General features: G+C 31.8%; 1 protein-coding gene across 1 annotated transcript; it reads right to left on the bottom strand.

The window, feature by feature from the left end:
* Positions 1-1,519: 1,519 nt before the first annotated feature.
* On the bottom strand, positions 1,520-9,702 carry LOC132742012 (fibrinogen alpha chain-like). The gene is made up of 7 exons (XM_060730295.1): positions 9,382-9,702; positions 7,478-7,568; positions 6,763-6,852; positions 6,037-6,167; positions 5,060-5,156; positions 3,308-3,469; positions 1,520-2,848 (listed from the first exon to the last, which is right to left on the bottom strand). Exons 1-7 carry the CDS (start codon positions 9,700-9,702, stop codon positions 2,571-2,573), a joined length of 1,170 nt encoding a protein of 389 aa, XP_060586278.1. The 3' UTR covers positions 1,520-2,570.
* Between the last annotated feature and the right edge of the window lie 3,275 nt (positions 9,703-12,977).

Raw genomic sequence — 12,977 nt, 5'->3', positions numbered from 1 at the left:
CGTGTTTCGATGATAGCAACAGAAGAACATAAAAATCGACAGTTTGGAACCCAGACTAACAGATGGGTATGCAACCGAATATCTTATGGTGTAAGAAATTATTAGCTTAACAAAATTATGGTTACAATGTTTTTTTTAGAAGTCAAAAGTTCCCATTTGTTGTTTTCAGCTGTAACCAGAGGTTGTCTGCCAGTTGTAAAGACGGATGATTGCAAAGATGAAAATGACGTTACCGTGTGTTTATGTACTTCGGATCGTTGTAACGGAGCAGCTATTAGATACATGTCCACTTTCAGCATTATCACGACAGTTGCTTGTGTTATTCTAAATTCCTTGAAAAATATCTTCTAATAATGTTCAATAATCTGCAATAAGTACTTAAATTTCAACATGACTTTAAGGGTATGGAGATGTTCTGAACCATAAATAATAAATTCCTGGGTTGTGAATAATACCTTTTAAAAATATCCGTTAAGCTTCCGATGTTCCGAATTATCAGTTTACATACAAAAACAAGTATCTAAGGTAAAGCACTCCCTTTTGAGATCGGCAGTAAAATAGAAAAAAATAGAGTTATTTTAATTTTAAATTTATGTAGATGTTCGCAGTAATAACTCTATACTCTTTAACGATATTTTCAAACAGCCTATTGTGTAATGCGATGACGTCGCCCATGACCATATTGGCTTTGAAATGTGTATATAAATCCTTCAATTATATGATAAATTTTCTTTCTTTGTAATCGAACGTATCCAATTTGTAAATTCAATACTTTTTAATCGTCATTTTAATACGATTGTATATAATAATCGAACATACTCTTTACATGTTTGTATTTTGTATATACATCTGTGTATATATTTTAATGAATAAGCATGCCTTTTTGATATCTTTTTGAAATACAGAATAGTGTAAATCCTGCTACACATCTTTCTTGTTTTTATTTAATTCTCATAGACAAATGACACACCTGTGCACATCCGATAAATCTCGACTAGCACTGTAGTGAAGTTAAAATGCAAGTTGATATTTTTGGCTGAGGGTTAATGTCGCACCAACAAAGTATTGGTCATATGACGACTTTCAAGCTTAACTTGTGGAAGAAGAGCTGAAGTCTCCTGCCGTGCATTATTTCAGGCATGAACGGGGATCTGAGTGGAACCAACGACGTTCCGTAAGCTAGCAAGATAGCTTCCTCACATGAAAGACGTTCGTTCACGCAACGGCGTGGGAGTCAAAACATCTTAACCGCTCGTCAAAAAAACGCTCCGACAGCTGATATTTGAGAGATAAGCTATGAATTGATTGTTCAATTTAAAGACATATTTGTACTGTTTTGAAACAAAAAATCAAAGACTTTTCTAATATTTATTTATAAAAGTATTAACAGAGATCTTTCTATATTTAGCATAATCTAAAGTGAGCAACAACTGTGGCGAATGTCATTTACATCTTCTTTTATGTCTTTTGCTGAAAACTTAATATTAACTAATCATTATCATCTTTATTATCGTCAACATCATTTTAGCTTCATTTTATCATTTTATATTTATTTTAATTATTTTCATTTCTCATATACTTATAAATAAAATATTGAGAAAAAATGATGGAATGCAATGCATATTCTCATTTTCCATAGTTAAAATTCTAAAAACATATTTTTCACTGTTGTGAAACATTTTTTCCGTATTTTATACTCGTGTTTTGCTGAACCACTTTATTCCAAATGTAGCAATACACAACATTATAGGGAAATTATCTCAGATTGTAATGTCAAAAAAGAAAAACAAAATATATTCAAGTATTTTCTATAAAATAAACGTACTTTTTCATCTTTTTGTATGAAAATCATCATATAACACTCGTGGTTACAGCCACTAATGAAATATTTATTTTCATACCACTCGATGAAAATAAATTTTGTATGTTTGGAAAAAACTTGCGTACCCTCTATTCTGTTGCATTATTTTTTTCATTAATAATTATTGCCAATGCATTGTTACACGCTTTATCTCAAAAGCTGTACACTTTCTTAATGTCTTATACATATTCCATAATAAAACGAAAGATAAAATAGTATTACATATAATCACACATTTAAAACAAACATATAAGATCTAAACATGTCTTTCTGTCTTACAATTCAATAAAAACTTATTGTGTACACACGCTAAAGAAAAAGTTAACATATAAATTTCATATCAACTGAATTATCGACAGTATTTCCTAAAATAACATAAAATATATATTTAAGTGTAGTTTTTAAGCATATACAGCTCAACTTCATATATACAACTAATATAAAAATGCATGAATATGATAAACGGTAACGCGTATCAATAAATGAAATAGACTGGTGAGAGTATAAAACAACCACATGTCATATATACAATATTATTTCAGACAATACAAAGGTGGTCTTATACATATCACTATCCGGCATTCAATCAATCAAATCTTAAATACAATACATTACTATTTTTTAACACTGAAATAACTTAAACTATAAACTCTGTAATTGAATTAGAGTGCGTCTTTGTTTTATAGTGATCTTAATAATCGTTTGATCCTTACACCTTCCTCAACATCATTGCAGATCTTTTCAATGCAAGTGCATTATTAAAGCCGACATGAACGTGTCCGCAAACATTCTTTGCAGCACCAGTAATATTGCATGTTGCTCCCGGTTTTGCGTAATATCCATTCAGATTTACATAGCCGCAGTTTTTATACCACCATGCACCGTGACGCTCAACGGCACAATTTTGTACAACGGAATCAAGGTCACGGTCAAAAGTTGAAAAAGGCCTTAGATTGTGATACTTCAATCCTTTTTCTTCAGAGTCAACTGAGTAAGAAAACAAAATGTATTAATTAAAATAAACGCAAGGACTGCCAAGACCATGGTTCCTTAAAAGCGTCAATAACTGTAAAATTGTAATTGTTGAATGCTCCGTTTGATTGAGTTTGTCATGGACGTAACTGGTAATTGTAAGCTACCGTCCAAGCCCCCTAGCATCAGCAGAATTGCAAAATTCAATATCTATTGTAATGGTGAAATTTGGAATTTTAAAAATCATCTGTGGATGTGTACATACGGCGACTACCGTTGGTAAAACCTTAGTGATTTTCTATGAAAAGCTGCGTAACGTCCCCAATCAAAATACGTGGGCACTAAGCAAGAATACAATGGATGGAATTTAATAAAATGGAATTTTGGAAAGGGATCTAATGGTATGAAGCCTGCATATCTCAAGTAAGACGTCATAAGACAAATTTAAACCATTTCATCAGAATATTATCTTACCACCTATTGCAGTGCGAGAACCTAGGTTCAACTGATACTTTGTGCCGTCTGTTAACTTGAAGTCTTGGAAGGTCTCGTGTCCTGTAAAACCAGTTTCTGTTGTCATGTCAACTCGAAGCTCTGTTGGACCTTGCCCGGTTAGTTCCTGTATGTACTTTAGACCTGCAGAAAGCATTAAGCAAGTAATAGGTCAAAGACGTACAACATATACACCCTCAAAGAAATATAAAGAATCATATTACTTATAAAGCCATTCTGGAAAACCTTTTGATGCCGTTTATAGATAGATACTCTTTACTTGTACTTCATCTCCTCAGGGCTATTTAAATTCTAACACTTAACTGTAGAAGATTCAATTCGCTACTCTGTTTAGATTTTGATTTTTTTTCATTTTACTCCTTTTCAAACAGTATTTCAGTCATATAGGCGGATGGTTTCCTAACCATCGTTCCTGGAGAGTTACACCAGAACTAGACTACCTTACTCCGCGCGAAACGACCAAAGCGTCTCCCGGGGTTGGAACCCATGCCAGAGAGGTAACTTGATTAGAAGTCATCGACTCTAACCCCTCCACCACTGAGGCGGTCTAAGTTTAGAACTTGTATTAGCTCAATTGCCGGCTTCATAATTATAGTTTTTGGCGCTGTTATGCCAAGTGACATGTCAATTTACCGTTAAACCGAAACAAACAAATCTTTCAGACGGCACAAAGATGAGTGAGAAACATTCTTATTGCTATTGTAATCACTCATTGTTCAACCTTTTGCAATAGCTAAACAGAAATTAAAATCTTCGCTCAAAATATAGCATAAAAGTGTGTGTTTTTTTCTTTGAACGTCTCCTCACCTTGTTAATATGTGACCCAAATTTTTGTCGTGGTTTATAACATGTACATGCATTTGAAAGAATAAATAAATGTACAAAGAGTATCTCTTTCCCATCTGCTGTATAGACAGAGTGTCGAATTTCGCAGAGAAAATTTACATTTTCTACTGTGTCCAATTGTCTTTTTTTCTCCAACTGCTGATTCAGAAAGTGTAATGTATCGTCAGTTCTCTCCGGATCAATTGGTTATGTACTTTGAAGTTATACAGGAAAGGCATTAAGGTGACCAATAAAGTTTAAGTCGGCGTAAAACTTTAACAAGCTAAACATAATCCCTAAAAATCACCTCAAAATTGAAAATATTATGATGCACACCTTGTTTGATTGAGCCTGTTCATGGACGGTACTGGAAAGTGCAAGTTGCTGTTCATGCCACCTAGCACCGGCTTCAGCAGAATTCAACATTTAAACACGAAAATGGTGAAATTTTGAATTTTGAAACATACGCAGATGTGTACATACGGTGGTTATGCATATGACACCTTCAATGTGACTTAATAGTAACATTCTATGAAAAGTGGCGTATGGCCCTCAAGTAAAGGAATGCATGTGTCTTAAACAAGAAAAAGGTGATCTGACGTTATGAAGCCAGCATATTGCAGACAATACGTCAAAAGACAAATTTAAAAAGCAGGCAACACATCCTAAGGGTGATTATACAGTATTCAAGTAAGAATACTGGAACCACCAAAGTTAAAATGGCCAGACAGAAAAAAACTTAAAATACCGTATTAAATGTACATAATATCGTCGTGCTGAACGATATTCACACATAGGAATATGACATGAAAACAAAATGGTCACTTTTTTGTAGCTGTAAGACATAGCCAAAAATATAATAATAGATATAATAATAGTAAATCCTACCTAGCCAAAATTCACCGTCAGCGTTTCCAAAACCATTTTCATAATCCGTGAAATTCCGATAAAACTCAACTGATCCGTCAAAACGCCTATGAAATATCTATAAAGATTAAAATAAGATGAACACATTATTTTTCAAAAATAGAATGAAATTGCATTGGAACTCAGTGCAACCTCTGTAGAGGAATACAATTTTTAACAACAAACTTGTATTTAACATATCTGAACCAAATTCAATATCGTCTAAAAGGTGTGTTCAACGTCAAAAGTTGTATCGTATCAAAATTGACTATTTCAAACAAAGTAATAATAATTTTTGTAATAATTTGTTTGTCCAGGTCATGATTATGCATTTTTGTTGCACAAACACCATGTTTTATCGGCAAATATTTTTATAATTTTATGATTTTTTTTTCATAGAATAATATTGTTTTCCAAGATTCGCACTATGACGAGTCATTTTGTAATAGATCAAAAATGAAAACTGTGTTACCGTTTTCAACTACGCATGTAGTTAGAAAATGTTATCTCATTTTGAATAATTATTCTTTTTTTATAAATGCATAAACCAGGTTAAATTTTCGATTATAATGATTATATCGATTGTCATAAAAAGCAATATCATTGAACACATACCACGTGGTTTTGATTATTAAAAAACAGATCAAGCAGAAACCAACGTTCTCACTTGCATTTACAAACGTAAGTATGTCTTTTTTATTTTATATAATAATAATAATAATAATGGCATAAAAAATAAAAACAAAATAAAAAAATAAAATAAGAAAAATAAACATGTGGGATCAAAGGGGGTAAAGTTAATGTAATTTCAAAACTCGTTAATGTCTTTTTTACTTATACGTAGTTAAAACAAAAATCTTTATTAGTTTTACTCAAAATTTCGAGACCAATGGCAAAAGACTTCAAGACCACATGTTTTGTCTAATTTGATAATTTTACAGGTAGAATTACAAACATACTGTCCAGCCGCCTCCTGCGGTTTCCATGTCACAATTCACTGTCAGAATCGTTCCAGATTGCCATAGTACTATATCATATAACCCACTTTGTGCTTCAGGGAATTCATCACGAATATCTTTACAGTCTGTGACTAAGAAATTGACAAAACAAATGCTTCATATTCATCAGTGCAGTCATCGGAAATTGTTTACTGTCGCTGTCTAAGAAATGTGTTTAACAGTATGTATTTTACATGTTTGAAAATTCACGGAGAAAGAATTGAACATAACGGTATGGTTTACGCACCTCAGGAAACTCATAAAAAATAAATTCTTTATAAGCCAGCGACTAAGGTATAGAAAAACAAACGCTTCACAAATGGAATTCTTAAAAAAATATAAGTGAAGTCATCGAGCCTTTCTAAACAGTCGCAGGCACAGAAATTGACAAAACAGTGTACACATGCATCTCGAAATTCCTTACATAACAAACATTCAGCAGATACGGATTTTAAAGTATTCTGTCAGACGGCCTTCGATTCTATGTTAACATAAAGGTTTTGCAATGCCTTAAATCAGGTTGTAATCATTTTTTAAAATGTGTTCATATACAGCTAACAATTTTGACTTGTAATAATTCAGAAATGATGCATTTATGTACGTTACATTTATGGCACGAAGCAGTTTGCCATTGCCCCGATGCTTGACACTTGACCTCCTTTTTAATAGAAACGAATCCATCGTTACATTTTACCATTGCTACGTCCATGAACTTGTGTACGCCTCTTGCAATGATCTCTAATTTACCATTGTCTATTTCTTTACCAAAACTGCAAGCTGAAATTGGTTTCAAAAAGAATAAGTATTATGTTTTAGAACTGTTTTTCATGTTTGCTGTTGTAAGATTGTAATAACAATCTTGCACTGACTTCCGATACAGACTGCAAATATAGGTTTAAGGTGTTTACGGTGGTAACGAAACTCTGCTGCTTGACATAAAAGCAAGAAAGTTTTTTTTGTGTCGACGACCAATATTCTGTTTGTGGATAGAACATTTAAATCATATCTTGGAAAGAAATTTCAGTTTAAACCATTATTTCTATTTAGTACTTTTTCTAAATTGCGTTTGAATGGAAATTGGGTAAGCCGTCAATTAAAGTATGCAACTTTTCTTACAAATGGAATGTAAAACGGGTTTTTCCTAGCACCAGAGTTAATTGTAGAAAACCTTGTCTGGTATGCAAGAATAGTTCTGCCATTGCTGGGCGTTTTGCACACTCCGCAAATTGTTTAAAAATGAATGTACCTTTGATAAAAATATTATCCTAAATTTCGGCTGTTGCAAGATATCCCAAACGCTCCAGCCTTTGAAAATACAAAGCCGAGTATGACACCTAATTCAGAACCATTTGAGCAGGTTAAGCGCAAATTCTTAGGCAAGGGAAATGTAAGGAACACATACTGAATAAATCTCTGCACAAGTATGACCCATCATTTTCATAACATCTTTGGTTCATTTGACAAGGATTTGACTGACAAGCTCCCATCATCGTCTGCAAAGAGAAAGAAAATGATAGTATGATTTTTTTATTCATGACAACTAAATTCCACACGGTAATACACCCATGAGTACAACATGTTAACAAATAAGCAACAGTTAAACATTGAATATATACAAGTGTAGAGGAACTAACAGTATTGTACAATATAGATATTTTAACATTGTTATCTGCCAAACTTCATCCGATTTTAAATATCAACATACAAATGTACTAATTAAAGTACAGTACACAGTTGTGTAAAATATAAATGGAAAGTGATAGCTAAAAGCAATACAAGCGTAAAAGGTACACTAATAGATATCTAAAAACAAATAAAGAAATCGTTTTAAGTTGGTTAATTTATATAAATATGATAGGAATTTTAAAGTTACATTTGATTGTTTGTATACATGTATAATAACAAAAGTTCAATGAAAGCATTCCCTCGCACAACTCAGTGACAAGAACCAGCTGAAAAAAGCCCAAGAGGACCAAAAACAAAAGAAGGACAAGGCGCAATGCAAAGCACAGACAGGTCACTTAAATGATACTAAAAAGGAAAGAAAAGAAATTAAAGAAAACAAATAAGTGATCAATAAAAGGTCCTTAAAGTAAAGGGGCAAATAGCCTATGGTCGAAGCGTACTTAAAGTAAGCTTTAACTGCTTAATATCTTTGTTTATTTATTTTGAAGTTTGGTTATTCGTATAGTTTAAGTGGTTCATTATTTTATATGAAAGCCAGAAGACAATATTGTTTATATTTGCAACCATTAACAAACCTTATTGTACGCTCATCACTAGGTCATCTTATTCGCTTTTTAAACATTATTTAACACATTTTTGTCGTTTCATAAACATGTATATATAATCTCTTTATTTCGTTGAGTTATTGAGAAGTAATAATTTTATTACTTCATAAGCTTCCTTTTACAATTTAAATATCTTAATTAGAAAATTATATTTTATTTGATTCCTTAGTCAAGGTCTGATTTCAAATCAATTACCCCTTACCGTTGCAGATTAGAATTCAGGGACTTTCGATACTTTCATGTGAGGGCGCTATTTTGCAAGCTTTCGAGAGTGCAATGGTTTACGAAAGTGCATGTCCTTCTACCAGTACAACTGTGAAATGTCGATATACCTGTATGGGTTTTGATACTCATTTCACTAAGATCCGGCCGGAAAAAGCACACTAATACGATTTGCAATTTATTTCCGCGAAAAGTTCTTAAATATCCTTTTTTACATATTTCTGTGTTTAATTAAAAGCCTCATACAGTTTATATATATATATATATATATATATATATATATATATATATATAATATATATATATATTATATATATATATATATATATATATATATATATATATATATATATATTATATATAATATATGTAATATATATATATATAAAATCAAACTTTATTTTTTAGGTTTTTTGATCCCCCATTCTAACCCCTTAATTACAAACAGTTTTTTAATTGATCTATTTTCTTTGGTGACTTGTACGTCGCATTTGCACAGTAGAGCTCAGATGGCGACAGACAGCCCTAAAGTGAACCCGTGCATTTTGTCAGGCACAAGCGGGGGCCTGGATAAAACTACCGACATTCTGTTATCACTCGGCCACGGGCGCTCTTATGATAAAATACAGCATTCAATAACACATTTGTTGCCTGAAATATGTAAGGTAATCAAGACGATTAAAGAAATTTTATGACTAAAAATAAATGTACAAAAAGCCAATTTGTTTTACTTAAAATAGAAATTAACCTAAATGTTCACGGAAATTTCAATTAAATAGATGAAATAACTCACCGATGGCCATTCGCTTATGTCCGAGAAAATAGAACCTATTTTGGTCTCGAATTCAAAAGGATCAACCGAGGAACTTTTGACATCGTTCAGTTTGCACGTGCTTTCCTTCCTGTCGTAATCTATAGATTTACATATTGCCAGGAACATACAATTCCGAGCGCATTCATGATGACTAGAGCCATTTATTTTCAAGACCGAGTGACCAATCAGAGCTTTATTAAGATGTTCCTTGTTTAGTTTAAAAGACTCGCTTGAGTGACACATGACCATTGCAGCTGATCCGCAGATAAGAAATAGAAAACTGTCAATTCCAGCAGCCATAGTATAAATTCATTCAATTTTACATCAGCTTTCTATTTATGAATAGAAATTGAAAAGCGTAGAATAAGTTTGAAATTATCAGTCTATCCAAAACGTTCATCAAGGCAACGCATCTATGGTTAGTTTGCGTTTTGAATCTTGTTCGTTAAGTCCCACCAGATTATGCGCATAATAAATAATAAACGTACTATTGATCGAAAGTGGATCATCAAATCGATCAAAATTTAATAACTTTGTTATCAATTTGTAATAATTAGATACCAGATATGTGTGCTAAAGTTCCCGTAACACATTTTGTTTATGGTTTTATGTCATAAATATGATTGTCAAATTAAGATTTATAAATTTTGTAAGTTCCAAAAAGCACAATTTATTAAGATTTTACCGAATTTAACATTTCATGTAAATAAAAGGAGGTAATGAAAAATATTTTCGATAGAACTTCTAGATATTATAAGTCATATTTTTCAATAAGAAATAAATGCATACATTTTAATGATTACAAATAATATGTACAAATATTTGCAGTACATATTTTACATATTCTTCATGTTTTAAAATTGTTTTATAAGCATGATTATATACAAGTCATATATATAAGTTCACTTATGTGTGATATACAACCACAATTAAAACATACTGGATCTTTAAGTTCATATGTCTTTAAAACGTTCTATATTCGCATTTTTTGGAAAAGATAAAAAAGATCATGTAATATTAATTGCTATTATATACATAACAAGAATGTAGTTAGATATCAATTAAACATGCCAAAATTAAATTACATGCAATTAATTTCTTACAGTCATGATAATTTTTTGTTTGTTTGTTTGTTTCATTTTACGCCTTATTTCAACAGTATTTCAGTCATATAGGCGGGTAGATTCCTAACCATCGTTCCTGGAGAGTTACACCAGTACTAGACTACCTTCCTCCTTGCTAAACTACAAAAGCATCTCCCGGGGATAGAACCCACGCCAGAGAGGTAACTGGATTAGAAGTTATCGACTCTAACCCCTCGACCACGGAGGCTTTACTAACAATCAATTTCCCATACCTAAGTGTACAATTGTTTACGAAATGAATGTCCACCAAAAAATATATGGAAAAAATGGAAAAATTAAAACAAATGGAATATATAAAATCAGTTTTACTGTCTGTATATTTTGTTTGTTATTATCATAAACTAGTCACAATTCATCTCAAATTACAATTAAAACTTCACTGAACTATATTGAACAAAATTTAGATTAAAATCCTTAGTAAAAGTCAAGAACAAAAAATATGTGGTATTGTCCCCTACAAGCACGTATAGTTTCATTCATAACAACAAACCACGAAATAATTATAATATATGAATGTTGTTGGTAAATGTGAGATACATGATCCGATATAACATATTTTTATTTTGCAGATAACAAATGAAAATAAAAATCAACAAGACATAAGCAATGTTCACCGGACGCAGCCCCAGATAAACCGCGGCACCTAGAAGACACGAAGCAGCCAAATCCAAGCAGGTCACGACTGTCTTATAATTCACATTTCCTGAAATTTCTAGTATTATAGTTGTTGTATATTAAGTTGTTAGACTGACGTTCTAAAGACTTACATATGAAATCCTCTTCATATGTCAGCTAGAGCTTATAGATTATTTCAAACCTATAATAAGTATATTCAGAATAAGATATATTTGTAGCGCGAGTCAAGTCCGATATAAGTTAAAAAATAAACATGAATGAAGCCATCTTTTGCTGGCTTTTTTTGCATAAAAAACAACATACTCTTCGTAAAAGGAGTTGGTGAATGGGCCTGTATTTTGCACAGAGGTATAAGTCCAGACGAACGTCAATTTTTGGCAACTATCGAAAAGTACTTGAAAATTAACAACTTCCCAACGCCCCCAGAAATAAAGATAAAATATAAAAAAATGAAAATAAAATAAAAGAAATAAAGCAAATAATCTTTAAGGCCATTTAATTACTCTTTTAATGTCTCACTAGGAAAATTTTATTCAAGCATTAGTTCTATAGCAAATGATTTTGCTGTATTGCTATAGCTTTTATAACAGAACATATATCTCAAATAATTGACAGGCTACATTTAAATTATCTTTTTTTTTGTAAAACAACTGAAACCTATATACTATATTCGACGCGGTGTGATCAGTTATGTGTTGTTCTTGTCGTTAAACCCAAACATACGTACAAACAAACATACATACAAATAAACAAGTTATAAAAAGTATGATTGTATTTTGAAAGTACTTATTCAGGTGCGGTTGCATTCTTGTTAACTTTTGACACAAAAAATACATATTCGAGAGGTTGTTTGACATTTCCCTAGTCCATCAGAGGGATCATGAGTTTTCAGTTGTTGTTTTCCTTATAGTATTTGCGTGTTATTCATTTAAAACGTAGGTTTATATAAAAATTGAAACCAACTAAATCACAGCAGGTCGTGAATTACTGACAAACTCTAGATCCGCGCATGCTCATTATAAGTTTTGTTCAGTTAAAAATGTCAATAAAAAGCGGATAAAATGTCAATGTAACATTTTACGCGCAACAACATCTGCACAAGCACGAGGTGGCAATTAAATTTTAAGCACTAACACAAGAGGCCTCTAGAGGAATAAAATATTCAAGGAAATAAAACAAGAGAAGAAAGTACCGAGACTTTAAGAAATTTAAAAAGTAAAAAAGTAAATATAGAAATAATACTTAAATTCCATGTTAAGTGCAATTAATGGCCGATCTTGCAGATTTCTCGCCATATTCCTACTACATGTTTTAAGCAGTTAGGGCTATATATGCATATTTGTACCTCTTTTGGTAATCTGTTATTACAAGTACCCTTTTAAATATGAGTAAATTATTTTCTGTGTTCTCTTCCCAATATTTTAATTTGAAAGAACTTATTCAGTCTGAGCATGAACACTATGTATGTTTGGTAAATATTGTATTGGCAATAAGTTTGCTCGAACAGTCTTTTGAAGTAGACAAACATTTATTTGATTAAATTGAAGATAAAGTTTTAATTTAGGATGTTATTATAATAGATAATATTTCACAAGAATATGTCACCGAAGTAAATTTCATTAGACTACACTTAACGCACGAGATCATGAGCCTAATAAACACACGTGAATAATTGTCCAATTAATATTCCATTAGGAAACCCGTAAATGCAAGACGGTGCACAACGAGAAAGTAATTAAGTAGTGCATGGAAACATTAAGGACCGTTGATAACTACGGAATACCGTTAGGGTCA

This window comes from Ruditapes philippinarum, unplaced genomic scaffold, assembly GCF_026571515.1.
Source record: "Ruditapes philippinarum isolate M1 unplaced genomic scaffold, ASM2657151v2 ctg13195_1_1_1_1, whole genome shotgun sequence".
NCBI lineage: Eukaryota > Metazoa > Mollusca > Bivalvia > Venerida > Veneridae > Ruditapes > Ruditapes philippinarum.
Note: the sequence above shows the minus strand (reverse complement) of the source record. Positions and strands in the feature narration are given on the sequence as shown.